Below are 18669 nucleotides of genomic sequence, written 5' to 3' on the forward strand. Positions count from 1 at the left end.
CAACAAACCTTTAGAGACTCTGTTTTATATAAACCCCTTTCATCTGATATTGGACAGGTGGACATGCAAAAATCCTTGGCAAGATTTACTGTTGTTGCTTTTACAAGGTAGAGCTAAATTTCATTTGTACCCAACATGAACACTTTAGCTAATTGGATGTTACAGTGAACACGGGGCGGCAGGAGAAACAAGGGGGCCAGTAGGGGCCCAAAAGCTTATTCTTGTGCCAGGGTCCCAAATGTATTTATTCTGCCCTGTGTATGGACATGTGATGGTAGCACTGTTACAACTTATAAGATGAGATGAATAGAAAAAAAGAACAACTAATAATCAAGGGCTTGTCAGAGGGGTGGCTTAAATATTGAGCTGTGACAACAGACTGTTAGAAGATTAGCATTTTAATCAGGAATATCTCATTTAGTCAGTTAGTTTAATTATGACTTTTTGATTTGTGTACAACTAAGGGAAGAGAATATGTCACCACTCGGTTGTGTTACTTTGTAAAGTAAAAATAGTAAAAAAAAACATGACATCTGTATGATGATAATAGTAGATCGGAATAGTAGAAACAGAAATGGTAAGTTAATGCACTTTATTTATGTGTATGTGCAGTGTGCAAACATACTTTGTGCATCCTTACATTAGTCAATGCCCCAGTTTGTCCACCCAGTCAGAAACGTCTGGACACGCCCCTGACCAGTATCGTTTATTTAAAAAAAAAAACATCCTTATTAGGCTACTATTTTTACTTTGATGTTATAGCCTATAAGCTTTTGTATCATCTGGGCATATCACTATAAAAAAGCCAGGAATACAATAATATGATCTTAATGATATATCATTGGTTTAAGTTGTGGATCAGTATTTTCTGTAACCTTAGCCTATGATAAGAAGCTATTTTATATTAACTTCTTGACAAGTCTTTTGCCCACCATGCCTGTACCTTCCTCCCACAATATTGTAAACTGAGTCCCGCATTACAGGAAGAGTCACAACTTTTGAGAAGCTCCCCCAAATCCTTCACAGCAGCTAACTTCAGCCAAGTCGTCGCCATTTTATTAAACGTCTAAATCGCCCTCCCCAATCGGCTATTATGAACCGCAATGAGATCCTGTGCTGTGTTCACCGTTTTATCTCCTCCTCTGGCCACATGAAAATGGCCACGCAATTGCATTCCCGCACATCCTCCAACCCCTGTGCGCTGTCAGCCTAAAGCCCCGCACACACACACACACACTCTCACACACACACACACACACACACACACACACACACACGCTGCTGCAGCGATGACCCCCGTCTTACTGACACGTTAACAGCCCGTGGTGCATACGGGAGTACAATCCGAGCCCATTACTGCTGGCGGGAGAGACGTAACTTTCCCCGAGAGAAGTGGGCAAATAACATCTAGTGTTACCAGTCCGCCACCTAGCTGCGGAGACGCGCCGACGAAGATCTGTCGACTGTATGATTATGAAAACACCCGCGCCAATGTTGTTTCACAGGAGGCTCCGCGCTCCGATGGGATTGAAACTCGGTTTTAGGAGGTGTTTTAACCTCCGCTGGCCTTAGTTATGCAATCAAAGCAACATCTAATGCACCAAAAGCTCCGGATCGCTGCTGGTGCGAAGGGGATAGCAGGACAGCAACACCTTAACCTCCTGCCTAAACGCAGTTGGCTACGGGACGCGCTCTCGGGTAAGTAGCCTACGTAGCCTTATTTTCGGATTTTCATGGCAGCCTGTATTAATATGTGCAGAGGCCTGTCATCTTCATCAGCGATCTCACAGCACTGGAGGTTAGTGAGATTTTCCTGTGCATCCGCTTTTGCGCTAATTTTATCCCTTGTTGCCGAGTGTGTTTCTCCGTGCATGGGGGATATTTCTTATTTCAGTGTTGCTGACACCAGCAGAAGGGCTGGCAGAGGACAGATAGAGGGAAGGGGGGAAAAAAAAAAAAAAAAAAAAAAAGGTGGATCGGGTCTAATACACATCACAAACACCACAAGCGAGCACATCTTGACGCTACGTAGCACCTCACTTCCATGTTGAGTTTGAATTTGCATAGATATATGTCTGGTTTTAGAACGCTTAAATGTGGGTTATATTGAAATATGGAGACGGAGTGACGACAACAGCAACACGTGCATGTGTGTATAATTTGTAAGTGCGACAGTATCAGGCGGGTAGTGGTTTTCAGAGGTGCGCAAAGTCATTATTGAGAAGGAAGCCCCTGTTGACGTCCTCAGTAAACCAGTGGTAGGTCGCTCCAGTGCCGTAATACCCCCACTGCCCATACTGTATCTACAGTAGCAACATCAGTCAGCCTACGCAGCTGCGACCTGGGTACACAATGTACGACCAACACACTAATAATTGTAGGAGAAAGTGTGTGTGCGCGCCTGGTAAACTTCCCAGTGTGTGTGTGAAGTAAAGCTGCATTGACAATGTGAGTCTTCACGCTTCAATATCTTCGAGATGCCATCACAGCAAACTTAATTTCCAGCTGTGGGCTTGCTGTTGTCAGGCAGATGATGATGATGATGATGATGATGATGGTGGTGGTGGTGTTGTAGTTATTGATGATAACTACACCGTCATGGGTTCGTGATGATGGCTGGAAATATGGTGGGCCATTATCTTGATTTAATCGTCACCTCAGCGCTGCCAAGGAACCACACTGACTCTAGTGTCAAGACCACCCATCATCCTGTCACTGGAAATAGCTTCCCGTCTAATGTTAGGATAATTTAGAGTTATGTCTGAGAGGTATAGCTCGGGAGAGTATAAAAAGATATTAGTATGCAGTTTGACTGATGTTGAATGGGCTTGCCCTTTTTAGTTTGAAAACCTGCCACTCGTACGCTCTTCACATAGTCACTTTGCTCAAGCAGATTGAAACTGATGTGAGTCAGTATTCTTCTCAGGCCTGTATCCTCTTCACTTTGCTACTCTCGCTGAATGCAAGGTTTGTAGGTCAGAGGTCATGAAAGAGGACCCAATACATGGAACATTTCCTTCCTGATACCTGCACTGTGTTGGCTGATACAGAGTCACTCTCCTGGTCTTGGTTGATGAACACAATAAAAGTAGAAAATTATTCTTAAGTTTTTATGCAAAAACACTGGTTAGGGACATTTTGCTAGCTTTACATGACACCTAAAACTACTGCTAGCATCACATTGTTGTTGTTTATTTATTTCTGATTTTTTTACTATCATAATAATTGACCTCAGTTGAATTTCTGGGCTAATTTGTTATGGTTTTGGATCAGTGCTATGATTGGCATACTTGCCTGACAACACATGTTAGGCAGAATTAGAGGCCGATGCTAATGAAGATATCCATACTATATCCACACTTTATATAAGTCTAGATGTCGTAACAAAAGTAGCATCAGTTTTTGAAGGGCCACCGTCCTTCCTTATACTCGTTTCATCTCATTGTAAGAGGTTTGGCCTTGGAAAATGCTTTGCAAAATGGTTACATAACAGCAGTTACTGGAACAGATGTTGATTTGAAGCTCAGTATGATTCAAGGAAAGGGTTTGGGTGTGGAGGGACCAAAAGGCAGGCGAGATAGCTCAGTGAGCTCTTAAAATGAAAACATTAAATGAGATGCTTCTCGAAGTTAAAGGGGGCAGCTCAGTGCGTTTAGAGACTATTTCACAAGAGAAGCTCTCAGGAGAGAGCTGCATGAATGCCTGGCAGGGAGTGTTTTATTAGAAAATGGATGAGAGTCTGCTTTAATGAGAGATGGTTTAATGAGGGAAGAGTGACAGAAGATGATGCTCCTGTGTTAGATATGTTTGGTAATAACTAAGCTGCACGCAGCGTGAGTGAGAGTGAATGTTCTCTCTGGGAAGAAGAATGTTATTTTAGGGTGTGCTTCTCGCTGTAATGTCACATTAAAAGTCAATTTACAATGGGGTCAACGAAAAGCTTTCTTGACTAAGAGGAAGCAAAAGGGAGGAGGAGGAATTTGCGCTCCTTTCCAAAAATAAGTTTTACCCTTTCCTACGGATTTGTGTTACCACTACTGAAAGGGGGAGGAGGGGAACGGTCGGATCATGAATGGAGGGATTTAGGTTTGAGAGGAGGAAAAGAACGAAGAGGAGGAGGAAATATGGTTCTGATTAACATGGATGCAGTGTATGAGTTGACCATTTTACTGTGTGGTCTACAGAGAGGGAGAGAGAGAGAGAGAGAGTGAGAGCGAGAGCGAGCGTGGATGGGGCTAATAGAGAATGCATGCAAAAGCTTTCTGCCAAACATGAAAAGTGGAGGGGTTTTTTTTCAGAGAGAAAAGAAAGTACAGCAGAGGGAAGGGTGGGTGGAGAAGTGCTTGTGGGAGTAGCTGAGAACAGAAGGCGCACAGACAGTGGGGAGAGGAGGGGAGGAGACTGGATCAAGTGTTTGAATTAGTCAGGAGCTGATTGATTGATATATTGATTTGAGGAGGATAAGCAGAGTAAGGATTAGAACGTAAGTAAAAGCGTTGAGGTTTAGGGAGTGTTTGCTGTCATTTACCCTCGCCGTTTTTTGACAGATTTTTTTTTTTTAATCAAAGAATTAAAGTAGTTCTCCAGTTAGTGTCGACATTCTGGGAATCTGCGTCGCTGATAGGCCCCCTGGGTTTTCTGTATGATGAGCTCATCTCTGTGGACACAGACTTTAGCACCTCTCTACAGCTGCCTGCAGGAAGGGGACTTTCCCCTCAATTCCTGTACTGCTACTACTCAGCATCTGAGCTCACTGAAATGACTAATCACTGGCCTTTCTGTCTCTTTGTCTGTGTCTGTCTGTCTTTTCTTTCTCTCTCTTGCTCTCTCTCTCTCTCAGTTCAAACCTAAAGGACAAGAGATCTTCCTTCGCTGGAGAAAGGACTAATTGTTTATGGACTGTTACAGGATATTCTTCTTAAAATCTGTCAACTAACACCTTCATCCAGCTGTTTGCCCCTGACCTAGCCAAATCCCCGGGGTCATTTAAAAGTGCTTAATACTGGAAACCCAAAGGTGTTGTACTACTCCCCCCTAACTTCTCTGATGGACCAGAGAGTGAAGGGGGGATTCCCTCCAACGACAAACTCCACTCTGGACCCTAACTCTGCACCTGCAGACTCTAAAAGGGATGAAGTGGTAGAGAAAAAGAGGGGAGGTGAGGGCGAGAATGGAGATGTCGAGGAAAAGGAGGACGAAAAAAGAGGAGCAGGAAAAAAGAGGGACGGAGACAAAGGGGCAGTGCTGGAGTTGCTCATCGAGGGGCGCTGTGGAAGTGCGGGGCAGCAACAGCTCCAGATCTCCAGTAGGGAGACAAGCTGCCCCGAGGGAAATGTACGACTCCGGATCGGACTCGAGGCCAAACGCACAAAGAAACCACCCAAGATCTTGGAGAGCTACGTCTGCAAACCGACTTTCAGGACCTATCAAAGACAAGGCAGGGGGATACCGCTGAGGGGGGATGGAGAAGGAGGAGTGGGGCAACAGAGTAAAAGCAGCTCTGTTCCAGACAAGGCAGCCAGAGATCAACGCTCAGGCTCAGATGCTGTCCAGACCACATCAAAACAAACGGCATCTGCTGCTTCGCCGCCACCTGCATTATCATCATCTTTGCCATCGCAGCCACCGACGTTATCATCAGCATTACCTACAGCTTCCACACCTACCACAACCAGTCAAGGAGCCAAGTCTGCCAAACAGGTAAGTTAAATATAAGAGCAGTTTTCCTCACTCACTCACACACACACACACACACACACACACACACACACACACACACACACACACACACACACACACACACACACACAAACACGTCGTTTGTCAATTTAAAACCTGCAGCAGGATAAAGGGATTTTAACACGGAGAAGTGTCACTGAAGGTCTGCATACATTATTAATGACAAATATGTGCTGTTGTTCTGTTTTGTTTTTATGCAGTTAACCACTGGACAGGCTTGCATGGTGCAAAATTGCAGGGCTTTATGCTCAGTTGTAATAAGGTCAAATGAGTTATTGTCTCAATAGTGAAACCTAAGCAGCCTATTTAAACAAACAGACCTATAAATAGGACAACAGCACAGCAACCACTTGGAGCTATTACAGACATTGGTCCATCAGTCCCTATGACAATCACCCAAGAGGAAGCTTATTGCTTTAGCTGCACAAACACCACTCAAGCTGCAGCATACCAAAATTACAGGACAAGTACGAAATGTCAAGCCTTCTCATCTGTATTAGTGGCAATTTATAGCTACCAATAGCACAGCTTTCTCTCTCTCTCTCTCTCTCTCTCTCACACACACAGCGTTCTGACTCTGCCTGACTCTATATCGGTCCCTCTTCTATTTTTACTTCCCCTCTTTTCTCTCTACCTGCTCTCATTTATCTTTCACTCCCCCTCTGTCCATGTCCCACTCCCTTTCTCTCTGTTTCTCTGTCTTTGTATTTCTCCTTTCAGTGTCAACCCCATTCCTGTTTCCACCACCTCACTCTCTCCTTCTTCTCAGTATGCCCTCTTTTCTCTGCCTGATTGAGTCATTTTGTCCGCACTCTCTCTTTTAATGAGTGGACAGACACAAAAGCATTTAGGGGTATTGTCTCTTCCCCATTGTCTTTTACATTTGTCAAAAGCAAACTAATGGACATCCAAGCCATTGTTGTCTATGACAGAGATTCTATGTTTGCATTCTCCAGGTTCCTGTCAAGCTGGGGGATAAGACTGAGGTAAATTCAAATCGCTCATCTGAGAGAGTGAAGAAAGAGAAGCTTTCTGGTGTCAATGGCCTGTCTGTTCCAGCAGGGTATAAACCCTGTCCGCCAACAGTTGACCAGACAACTTCAAACACTCCTTCAAGCACATGCATCAAAGTCTTGTCTGAACCAGAAACCTTAAGTGAGGGAAAGACCTCTAAGAAACACAATGGCTTGGTACAGACATCAAAACAAAAGGGATTATCCAATGGTAAAGGCTCTGCTGACATCCTTTGCACTTCTGACTCGTCAAAAATCAAAGTTGGAAAACCCAGCAGTTCTCCCTCCATTTCTTCTGTGGACTCTCTGACAAGACATCCGGTCTCCAACAGCTCCCATAAAGAACTTAGCCTGTCTAATAAGAGTGGGCCAGACTCTCCTTCTTTTCCCTTGGTGACCCCAAAACCACAGTCCTCCTCTTCTGTGGATCTCTCCTCTGTCCAATCGCAAGAGCAGGATCCCTTGTTACAGCCCTCACTTGAGAAAAAAAGAGAGAAAGACAAGAAAGCACGGAAAGAGAAAAGAAGAGACAAAAAGTCAAAACGAGATAAATTAGAGTCTGAAAGAGCAAAAAGTGAAAGCAGAAAGGAAGAAGGCAAGAAGAAAAAGAAGGAGAAGGGGAAGGACGGGAAATCAAGACATGGTAAACTAAAGGATGAAAGACATAAGACTGACAATACATGGAGGGATGACCTAAAGATTCAAAGCGGACAGGTTGAGAACAAGAGGGATAAGCTCAGCCCAGAAAGGGAAAAAAAAGAAGATAATGCAAAATGTGGAGAAACAGTTGTCAGTGGTAAAATAGATAAAAACTGTAAATTAGCGAATTCAGACAGACACGATGAGATAAACAGGGCAGATGACAGTTGCAAGCCAGTTAAACAAGCTGAGCCAGCAACATCTGACACTGGTAAATCAAAAGAACAAGATATCTCAAGACATTTAACTGTGTCTCCAAGCCAACCCTCCACTTGTGCTCCTCCCCCTCTGCCCAATTCTGCAGCCCGTACCTCTGTTTCCCCCCCTTCGTCCCCGCGAGAGCAGGACAGCCGACCGCTTAAGAAACGCAAAGCCAGACGGCCCAGCTGGACCAAGCTGGTGCATCGGGCCCAGAGAGTGGAAAATCAAGAAGGCCCTTCAGATTCCAAGCATAATTCGTTACTAAATTTCCCCCAGAACCCCAAGACGTTGCTTTCTGCCAAAGCCACTATTCAACAGGCCGATGAGTCACAACAAGGGTCCTGTAGCTCTTTAACAAGCAGCTCCTTCCCTACCAAACCTCTTTCCCCAAAGCATAGTCCCCTAACATCAGACCCTAGCCCTCCTGCTCCTAGATGCCCAGTAACTTCTGCTCGGAAAAGGGGCCGCCCTAAATCCCAGAGCTCTAATATAGATGAACCTCCCCCTAGACTATCTCCAAACACTTTCCCAACTGTGGTGCCTCTTCTGGGTTATGATGGTATCCAAAAAGCCCCTGTGCTGGAGCCAAGTTCCATACTGCAGTGTGCCACTCAGTCTATATCCAGCCCCAAGAAGCGTGGCCGTCCACCAAAACGACCCCTACAAGAGGACCAAAGTGAAGATGCACTAACTTGCACTGATGACAGGGACAGAAGTAAAGATTTCCATCCTCCTGAAAAAGGGAACAGGCAGCTAAAGATCAGGAGGCTGATTAATGAGATGAAGAAAAGAAAGAAGAGGAGACTACACAAGGAAATGCTGTCTGGGTATGTTAGAAAGGAGGGAAGTGAGGCAGCAGATGGGGAGACCTCTGTGAGAATGTGTAAATCGATTGAGTCAACAACAGTACACACGCTCTCAGCCCTGTCCTCCTCCTTTGGGAGTAAGCTAGGCCCTCAGATCAATGTGAGCAAGAGAGGGACTATCTATATGGGCAAAAGGAGAGGACGCAAGCCTAAAGCCCAAACAAATCCAACAACCCAGTTCAACTCTAAGAACTCCACTCAGTCATCTCAGTTCACCAATCCCTCTGAAACATCTCTTTTCTCCAACCAACTCAACTCGCACCCATTTCCCTCCCCATCTCTTACCCACTCCAGTGGGGCCCAGAGTCCTTATAGTGAAGGCAGCCTCACGGAACCAACATCCTCCCTTCTTTTCCCCCATCCCTTTTCCCTTCCTTCCCCATCCTCCTCCTGTACCTCACCTCGCCCTCCCTCATCCTCATCCCTCTCTCCCTTTGTGAAGAAGAGTTGCCCGTGTCAGGGAAGGCATCACTTTCCCTTCCACCAGTCTTCATGTAAACTCTACTGTCCCACCCCTCCACTGCATCACATACCTGGCTCCCCTGGCCACCTGAAAGAGGCCACCCCCTCTCCAAGGAGTGAGTCACACAGTGAAGAGACGCTGCCAAGCGATAGTGGAATTGGGACAGACAACAACAGTGTTTCTGAGCGAGGAGAGATGCGGGGAACTCTGGGCTTGCTCAGGTTGGGCCAGGGTTCAGGAGTGATTTTGGGGGGTCAAAGGCATCCCTCCTCTGTTGTGGATCGTCCATCTCCTGTTTCTTCATCCCTCTCTCACATACCACGACCAACAAACCCAATCACCAATGCAAGTACTTTGGAGCACCACAGACACAGGCACCGTCGGAGGGATTACGACTGTTCATCTTCCTGTACTTGCTTGTGCCCATGCCCCTGCCCAGGACACAATAAATGTACTCATTCAGACTTTTATCCTTGTCTTGGGCATAATGCACTGAAGAGACAGAAGAATAAACATAAGAAGAAACACCAGCAGCTGCACATGCCCGATCCAGAGTTTCTGGCGGAATTAGAAGATCTAATTGGGCAGTTCAGCGAAGTCCATATTGGACGCCGAGGTTGGGCAAGGATGGGACTTGCACAGGGCTTTGATGGGAGTGGGACCTCTGCTGGAGGAAGACGCCATCACTCCTCCTCACATTCTCTCCGCTCCAACATCTTCCGGATCAATCTGAATGGCTTCTACTCGCCTCACCCTTCATCCTACCCTGCGAATCATTCTTTCTCCCCCCATCCTTTCTACCCCTGCCAGCCTGTGCATTGCAATAGGAAGACAGACCGCAGGCAATGTGGTTGCCCCTCAAAATTCCAGGAGACCGTTGAAAATATGGGCTTTTACAGCAGCTATCCCCCAACAACAGCCCTTTACCACCACCTTCCCAGCTCCTACCCGCTTTCCTCCCCAAATCATTACACCTCCCATCAGCCCCATCATGCCCATTTCTTCCTCAACCCCGCCAGATTCCACAGGCGGAGGAGCAGGTTGCTGAGGGAGGGAGCTTTAGGGGGAGAGGTTGATGGAGATGTAGAAAGAGGTAGTGGAGGAGGCCAACATCTCAGCTCAGGGTTCACACCCGGCTTAGTCTGTGGCTGTGGGAGAAGCGAACATAAACACAAGCATAAGCACCGTCACAGGCACTGCGAGCGAGACATGGATGACGAGGAGGATTTGCGCGAGGATGAGGAGGAAGCTGGAGGGGAAATGGAGGGGATGGTCAGTTCGAAGGCAAAGTCAGGGTTCATTTTGGGGCAAGGGGATGGAGGTGGGAAAAGGGCAAGAGGAATAGGGAGGATGCTGTCTAAAGAATCAACTTGGTTATGTGGCAAGAGAAAGGATTCCTTCTCTTCTGCTACTGCTGCCACATCATCATCTTCAGCGGAGAGGTACAAAAACACATCACTTACCTCACTGGGTCTGGGTTCCTCTCATCTTTCTTCATTTGGAGGAGGCTGGGGCGGCATAAGTCAGAGCTGGACAAAATTTGGGGGCCTGGGAAGGGCAGGATTTGGAAACTCCGATTCAACATGGAGAGGCTTAGCTGGGGAGAAACATAAAGGCAGACTGATCGAATCAGACGGAGAGGACGAAACTAGTGAGGACATTCAAGAGTCAGATATGTACAGGAAATCCCCGTCCCCAACACACACCAACCTTTTTACAACCGCTGTCATGGCATCAGAGGGGAGAGGTCTGAGGAGCGGATTGGTCGGTCAGAATCCAGGATGGGGCGACAGGTCATGGATAAGAGATCAGCCAGTGTGGTCAGAGAGGAGAGAAACAGGTGAGTAAGTGTGAGTGGTTTGATAAATAAAAGTGTGTATGACTTACATATGCTTGTACTTGGTGACTCAGTATAAGGTTGTGTCATCATTGGTGATGATATTGGTGCAAATAATTGAGCATGCAGCAATGTTTTTGTTTCTCTGGCTGGAAAACGTGTGTGCTGAGAGGTATGGCAAAAATCTCCTGAAAAAATCCTGTAAAGTTAAATCTTTTCTGTTTTTGATATGCATAGCCGAATTCTGTTATACAAAAATTGGCAGCAAATATGTTAGTATAGAACAAAAGAAGAATAAAAGGAATTAAAATAGTTTAAGAAACCTTGGCTGTGGTGGCTTAGTGGTGTAGCAGGTCGCCTTTGTATTGGTAGGTAGACAGTTCGATCCCTGACTCTTGCAGACTACATGTTGAAGTGCCCTTTCCAAGGCACTGAACCAAAGTGTGAATATGATTAGAAAAGTACTAATGGGTAGTTTGTTACTTTCTAATACAGTCCTGCTAACAGTGTATGAATATGTGTGTGAAAGGGTGACTGTGACTTATAGTGTGAAATATTGGAAAAGGGCAATATCAGTGCGGTCTTTAACCATTGATTATAGAAATTAATCTAAAATACTCCAATCACAACAGCTAGCTAAGACAAAAGCTGTATGCTAATGGTATATTTACTTGCACAGTATGACAGATTTTTATATTTACACAACTTGGAGATGAGATTTAGGCGTCAATAGTTTGCCAGAAAAAGTGTCAGCCTTGATTTTCCTCAGGTGTTGAGCCTCACATCAAGCCTGGAGGTATTTGAGAGGAAATCTGACTCTGTTCTTTTTATAGCCAATTTCAGTCCCCCTCTGCTGTGCAAGGAACATGCCATTCACACACACCAACTATGCACACACGAATGCAAACACTCAGCAACCGCTCTATGTTGGAAGTTATTAAAAGTGTTATAGAAGGAGGGCAACATCTTGATGGTAATCTTCCAGAAAATCTTTGAAATCTTCCCCGTTCTGCAGCGAACCACATGCTGTTTCAGGCTGGGGCTACTCAGTGAACGCAGTCATTAGTTAACCACCAGATTGGCTATTTAAAGCCTGGCCTATCCTTCACTGCTGGCCAACGGGGCCTATTTGACTTGGAAAAATCCAATAAGGAAAGAGTGGTCAGTCTTGTCAGGGGCTGTGGAAAATGGAACAAAAAGATAGATGACCACAGGAGTGATTGATGAAGGATTGCATGGAGGTCAGAATTTGGGCAAACAGCTTGTGAGGGGAAAATGTTGTTTTTGAAAGGGTGGAATACATTTGACATCAGCTCATCATCTAACTAAACCCACATGTGTTTTAAGAACAACATGCTAGCACAGCACACTCACACTTTTGCTCTCTGTCTTTCTTTACTCAGCGTTAAGAGACAGTTTTTCTCATTAACTTCAAAAACAGTTTGTGTGCAGGGGTGCTTACTTTTGTTCACTCATATAAAAAGTATGCACTCTCCACAGTGTTTGTGTCCATTTGTGTTTTTTTGCTACGTCTGTGTGTGTGTGTATGTGTGTGTGTGTGTGTGTGTGTGTGTGTGCATAAATCACTTCTTAATGCATTTCCCAGAAGTGATCTGGTCTGAGGAAATGTTGTGACTCACCTTATCTGTGGCCCATCCGCATGACTCAGCCAAGGCTGGCCTCACCTCACACCTCCTGCTGGCTCAATCACTGATCCACATCTGTCTCATTTCCTCTCCGCCACTTACACCCCACCTCAACCCCTCCCTCCCTCCCTCCCTCCCTCTCTGTCTCAATGACTGAAGGTTTACAAGGTGACTCGAGGAGCCGGGGGCAGCAAAAAAGCGTGCCAACTCCAGACAGTGTGGCAGGGAAAAACAAAAGAGGGCCAGGACGTCCACGAAAGCACCCACTGCCCTCCACTGTATCCTCCCCCATGCACTTATCTGCAGCTCCCTCCATGTCATCAGCCAACCTCATGCCAGGACACAGCCACAACAAAGATGGGATAGAAGTGGGAGGGAAAAAAGAAGAGAGAAGGCCAGAGAAAGATGGAGTAAGGGATGCACTGCAGCAGGTGACAGAGTTGGAGCTGCAGGCCAAGCGGAAGAGAGGACGAAAGAGAAAGTATGGTGACTCTCCTTGTCATCAGAGGTAAACAGCCACAACTGTTTTATGAAGTAGCTGAGCTGGTTGACTTAAAAATCGAATACAACCACTCAAAACTGCTAAATTAACCGATCGTTTTCAGCACTGTGTGCTAAACCAGTGCCTTTTCTCTCTTTCTTTTTTTCTCTCTATCGTTCTATCTCTCTTTACGCTTTCCTTTTAGTGTCACTGAGGACAAACCCGAGTGTGACACCCCTCCTGAATGTTTCAGCCAATCAGAGGTTGACCAGGCCCCATCCCAACCAGTTACCATCCAAAGAGAGGAGCGAGGAGATTTTCCTCCCAGGAAGACGTTTCTGAGGGCAGGTCTATACTCCGATGATTACAAAACTACAGAGTGAGTCAACTGAAATTCTGCACAAACTATTTTAACTTTTTTTACTTGTCAGATTTTTACTCATGTTTTTTTTTCTTTTTTTCTAGCCCCCCTTCCCTAGCCCAGCAGTCATGCAGAGAGAGTGTGGAATACACACCAGAGGAGCATGAATACAGCCTTCTTCCTGCTCCCATACATGTTGGTAAGTACTGTATATACAGTAAGAAGCTGGAAACAGTGTGTGCAGTTTGCCGCAGCTGTGATAGGTCAACACAACTCCCTCTTTGTCTGACAGGGAAGTACCTTAGGCTGAAGCGGATTCATTTCCAGCTACCTTATGATGTCATGTGGCTGTGGCAGCATGATAAGGTAAAGTAGATCGCCAAAAGTAATAATCAGAAAGTTAGAATGTCAAACTGAATCATCTTTTGAGATAAAGGAGATTTATGGTGCGTCTAGAATGAACAATTTTGTTGTTGCAGCTTCAAAAGCAGCCTGCTGTCCCACTAAAGAGGAAGCGGCGTTACTGTGAGTTACCAGTACTGGTTATATTTACACAGCAGCCATTTTCCTCTGATGTCATAGTCAGGGTGAGAAGTTCAAATGCTATTATACTGATGAGCTAAAGGACGGTAGCAGTTTAGAGTTTCCTAAGAAACAGAAGCTTCCTACTTTCTGTTATCAGTTCATTGCTTCCAGATTGTTCAGGGGGGCGGCAGAGGAGAAGAGTCTAGTTAGAGACGTGGGGCCCCGTTGTGAAGGTTGGATCAGACGCCTTTCAGTGGCAGAGAGGGTGGGAGGGAGTGTAGACCTAGATGAGAGAGTTTAGGTGTGGAGGAGCTGTTTTTCTTGTTGTTTTTTAAGTGAGCAGCAGGGTTTTACATTTGATGCGAGCAGGAACTGGGAGCCAGTGCAGGGAGATTAACAGCGGAGTGACATGTGCTCTTGAAGACCAGCTTGGAAGACCAGTCCCGCTGCTGCGTTTTGTATCATCTGCAGGGGTTTGATAGTGCATCTCTAGGAAGACCTGCCAGTAGGGAGTTGCAATAGTCAATGCGTGATATCACAAGAGCCTGTACCGGGAGCTGTGCAGCATGCTCTGACAGGTAAGGTCTGATCTACCTGATGTTGTACAGGGCAAATCCACATGACCTTGCAATGGAGGCCACTTGAACCTTAAACCAAATGTAAGCTAACAAAATGCTTTCTATGAAGTGCTTGATTTGAAGGTTGCTAATGGTGTATTAAATATGCAGAGTTTCTTTGAAATATGCACGGTTGTCTTTTTTCGAGAAGTGGTAAAACGTTAACCATTCATAAACTTTACAACCTGGAATACAGCAGTGGAACATTATATTAGCATTTGAGCTGCCTACCCTAAATGTGAGAGGAAGACGGCTGCTGTGTTAATATGGTGAATTAGATGTGTGATTTTCAGGTTTACCAGATGGATTAGATCAATATTCTCACACAAAGTCTTATCTCTTTCTCTCTCTCTGTTTACATCAGGCCGGCTGAAGGAAAGGTCTTCATCCTCTCACCAGACAGAGGTGCGTACATGTGCTTAGAGGTTGTGTCTCTGCAGTGAAGAAAGCAGCTTCAACAACTATAAAATCTTCTCCACAACCCTCGCTTTTTTTGTACTTTTTAGGAGGAGAGCTCGAGTGAAATCACCAGCCTGTTTCCTCACCTCGACATGGAGCCTTTGACCAGCACTGAGAGGTATTAAAAAACAAAGTTATTCACATTTTAAAAAGAAAATGACCCTATATATTGCAAGTAAACTGATGCTGTGTGAATGTTTCTCCAGGAGTTTTGTGGTGAAGCAGCACGTGTTCCTCATGAGGAACTTGGAGCTGGTGAGAGACAGACAGATCCGACTGAGGATAGAGAGGGAGAGGGAAATAGACCCAGAGGGAGAGGAGAGGGACAGTCCACGTCTGTCTTGTGATGGAGCCCATGTGGATGACAGCCACATCAAGTCAGGTCCATGAAGCAAGTGTGTGTGTTAGTTTTTGTTTCTGTAGGTGTTTGTGAATGATTTTGTGTATGTGGTTTTACTCTTTACATTTTCATTTTTGAATGTACATCTGTGTAGATCTCTTCTGGTGCTGTGTGTTGTGTCTTTTAACTGAATGTGTGCATGTGTGTGTGTGTGTGTGTGTGTGTGTGCGTGCGCGTGTGTGTGTATACTCTGCTTACAGTCCTCATGTTTGGCCTGTCTTTCCATATCATACTCAGCTGCACCAAATAAGTGTTTTTCCAACCACAGAATATCTGGCTGAAGAAATGTTTCCCCATTTCTGTGATCCTCTGCTGCTGTCCAAGAACCCAGCAGGAATTGACTTTCTCCATTAGCAGTCAAACCACAGTTTCCATCAAAGACTCCCTCACTGATTGCAGATAGAAATTAAGGGCGGAAAAAGGCATAATTACAGACATATCTGTGAAAGAAATGATGCACTGCGTTCATTCGGCCCCGCAACGCCTTCACTAACGTTAAGAATACTGTTTGACTTCTGACCCTCAGATCAGCACGTGGGGGTGGAGGTGACGGTTATCAGCACTGACCTCCACCATCAGAGTCAGGACACCTCCAGCTCACTCACTGCCAACCCCTGTGTGAGTGAACAAATGCACCCATGCAAAAAAATGAAAGGAAAAAAAAACCCAATTGTTTCTCTTAAGACTGCAAATTTCCAGAAGGATACAACTCTGCTTATGTAATTATCTGAGGCTGAGCATACTTTATCTCTACAGTCCACCAAAACCCAGAATAGACCAGAGGGGGAGGAGGGAGAGGAAGAAAAGCGAGGGGAGGAAGAGGTCTGCAGCAGAGAACAGAGGAGGAAACGTCTGAATGATTTACTTTTAACCCTGCAGCATTAATAAGCTAACAGAGAAGGGTAAGTCGAGCAACATATTGTTTGCCTTTGAGAAGTATGCATGGTTTTGTTGATTGTATTTTGTTCTTATGCAGGTGGGACCGCTCTGAAGAAGGGACATGGCCTACCGCTGGACAGATGGACAGGAAGTGATGCCACAACACTGCTCTTAACAGTGGTACTGCCTCAGAGAACAAGTGAGAAAAGGAAGGGAGACAAGAACTGGAGAATTATGGAGGCTGAAAAAGCAAGAAAGACATCCTGCACACTGACAGATGAGTGTGTCGAACCTAGTGCTCTGAAGGGCATCACACCAAGGATGAAACCATGGCAACACATCCTTTGTCCAAGCGGCGAGGGATGATGAGAGATAGACCGTCCCGGATGAAACAGAAAGAAACAGACCAGCTGAAAGGAATTTGCACTAGTGCTGGATGAACAAGCACACTAAAGACTGTATGTATGCTGAGTGGACTCACTTTAAAAACACACAGGCATACACTTTGATTGCTCTTACTTCGGCACCTTAAGTAAACTGGAAGAGACACAACTTTGCTTGGAAAGTGGACATAAATGGTACTCAGCATTTCAGCTCTGAAGTTTCCAAGAGACGAGGAGTTCACCAAAATACGCCCGGGGGAACAAAAATGTAGCCCTAAGTAGGTCAGGATTGAACCCTCTTTTAATTGTTAAGCTTTCAAAGTCACACTGCACCTTTGGGGAAATGACACGAGGAGGAGTGAACCAGTTAAAAAGCTGTTGAGACAGTGTTAGGGGGGTTTTCTTCACTTTACCAAGACAGTGTCTGCTATGTACCAGTGAATAGGCTGGGGAGGGAGAGAGGGGGGTGGGCTTAGTGATAGGAATTTTGGCATTGCTGCAAGAGAATTTCTAATGAGGTTTTAAGAAAGAAGTTATTTTTGAACAAAAAAAAAAAAAAAACAGCTTGAGTACTATCTGCTAAAGAAATAGACAAAGTATATTCATGAGAGGAATGTTTATTGACTATTTTCAGTATTGCTTCCTTGAGAAGGGGTTAAAAAAAAAGTGTTTTGTTTACTTCGGACTGCCTTTGAGAATGTTTCGCTCTTTGCTCTGGAGCATTGACAATCAGAATGTCCTTGGTGTGGGGGGGGGGAGAAACCGGAGAGGAAAGGGAATGTAAAGTAGAATTAATTTGCCCCAAATGCTCTGTAGAAGTGCCATGTTGTTGTTGTGTACGTAACTAAGCGAACTCATGCAGTCTTTTAAAGCAATATCTCCTCTGATAAGGACTATATAAAGACTTCCTTTGTTGTGTTTTTTTTTTATAGTTGTGAATATTCGAGGATTGGAGGTTATTTTTATGTACAGTTGCATAGTAGGTTGTTCTCCTATAAGAAGCATTGGGCTAATCCAGTGGAAGTAAGCATAAGCGTTTAGTTTCATGTGAATGTACATAGAGAGAGAGACCTGTTTTCCTTCTATCAGCAGTAGCGTGTAAAATGACTATCATACATGTCAATATTATCGCGAGTATACTTCATATCAGCATCATATCAGACCTGTCATTTTACTAACATTTTTTTAACAGATAATAAAGCTGACCAATATTCCAGTCATTTCTCCTTGAAATGGACTATGATTGTATAGGATTTTTGTTTTGTAGAATGACGTAATTTGTCTTCTTTTTTAGCCAAGCGTACCTTTTTGTTTTTATATTGGTCAGACGATCAGTGACAGTGACTTAGTTTTTTTTTTTCCAGTGTTAAACTTCTGCTCTCTATCAGTAGTGTGGCTTCAAATAACGAGGCGAGAAAGTGCAATTTCTTTGACTGTTTACATACTGCATGTATATTTTTCCTCTTTCCTTTTTTTAACTAAGAGCACTACATTATTGCCAGTGGATGATTAACTTTATAGCAAAGGTACACATAAAGAGTTATTTATCTAGTTTGCATGAAATGTAACCTTTGCCTGTTGCCTCTGATAACGTGCTTCTGAAAAACAAAACGTTCAAAAACGGATATAACTCAACGCCATAGAATGTCAGATCAAACTTTTTTGCCTCTATAACCACAATAATAAAAGCATTTTATGTCTACTAGTGCTAAACCCTGCGGACTCTTCATTTAGCAGTGTCCAGGCTTAATCTTGCTTCATGTGTGCGTGTGTTTTGGAGGTTACTGCAGTGATTTTAATTAGCTTTAACAAACAGTGCTATCTAGTGGTATTAGATTGTATATCTGGCACTGTGTTGTCCTCCACAATGACCCACAATGAAGGACGCTATCAAAGAAACACTGTTACAAGATGGGGGGGTGGATGCACATCTCTCTCTGGAGATTTGTTCTCTTTCTGCCCTACACAGCATCCAAAGGCATCCTGGGATCGTTACATCAGAGGCACAAAAAGTGGGAGAAGTTTTCTTCCATGACCTTACAGAGGGGGGTATGTAGTTGGTATTACAGTATTTTAGAGAAGGCCTCACTTCCTTTGCAG

General features: G+C 44.7%; 1 protein-coding gene across 5 annotated transcripts; it reads left to right on the plus strand.

The window, feature by feature from the left end:
* Window positions 1-1227: 1227 nt before the first annotated feature.
* LOC132983894 (histone-lysine N-methyltransferase ASH1L-like) lies at window positions 1228-18271 on the plus strand. 5 transcript variants are annotated; one of them, XM_061050440.1, is made up of 14 exons: window positions 1234-1698; window positions 4841-5700; window positions 6696-10821; window positions 12624-12972; window positions 13151-13324; window positions 13411-13505; window positions 13599-13672; window positions 13786-13831; window positions 14813-14853; window positions 14955-15025; window positions 15114-15289; window positions 15834-15925; window positions 16064-16209; window positions 16284-18271. In XM_061050440.1, the coding sequence occupies exons 2-13, from the start codon at window positions 5047-5049 to the stop codon at window positions 16190-16192; spliced, it is 6027 nt and encodes a 2008-aa protein (XP_060906423.1). In that variant the 5' UTR covers window positions 1234-1698; window positions 4841-5046; the 3' UTR covers window positions 16193-16209; window positions 16284-18271. The 5 variants fall into 5 exon arrangements, 2 of the variants coding, with proteins under 2 accessions (XP_060906424.1, XP_060906423.1); XR_009674889.1 differs by lacking the exon at window positions 16284-18271 and having other exon boundaries at window positions 1232-1698; window positions 15114-15284; window positions 16064-16205; XR_009674890.1 differs by lacking the exon at window positions 16284-18271 and having other exon boundaries at window positions 1232-1698; window positions 15114-15302; window positions 16064-16111.
* Window positions 18272-18669: the final 398 nt, after the last annotated feature.

The sequence above is a fragment of the Labrus mixtus genome, chromosome 11 (assembly GCF_963584025.1).
Source record: "Labrus mixtus chromosome 11, fLabMix1.1, whole genome shotgun sequence".
Lineage (NCBI taxonomy): Eukaryota > Metazoa > Chordata > Actinopteri > Labriformes > Labridae > Labrus > Labrus mixtus.

Excerpts from the sequence above, each read along its gene's own strand:
- LOC132983894 (XM_061050440.1), top strand. The coding sequence starts at position 5,047 with ATGGACCAGAGAGTGAAGGGGGGATTCCCTCCAACGACAAACTCCACT. Across the intron at positions 13,325-13,410 it reads GATGATTACAAAACTACAGA|CCCCCCTTCCCTAGCCCAGC; the intron begins GTGAGTCAACTG and ends CTTTTTTTCTAG. Across the intron at positions 13,832-14,812 it reads AAAGAGGAAGCGGCGTTACT|GCCGGCTGAAGGAAAGGTCT; the intron begins GTGAGTTACCAG and ends TGTTTACATCAG.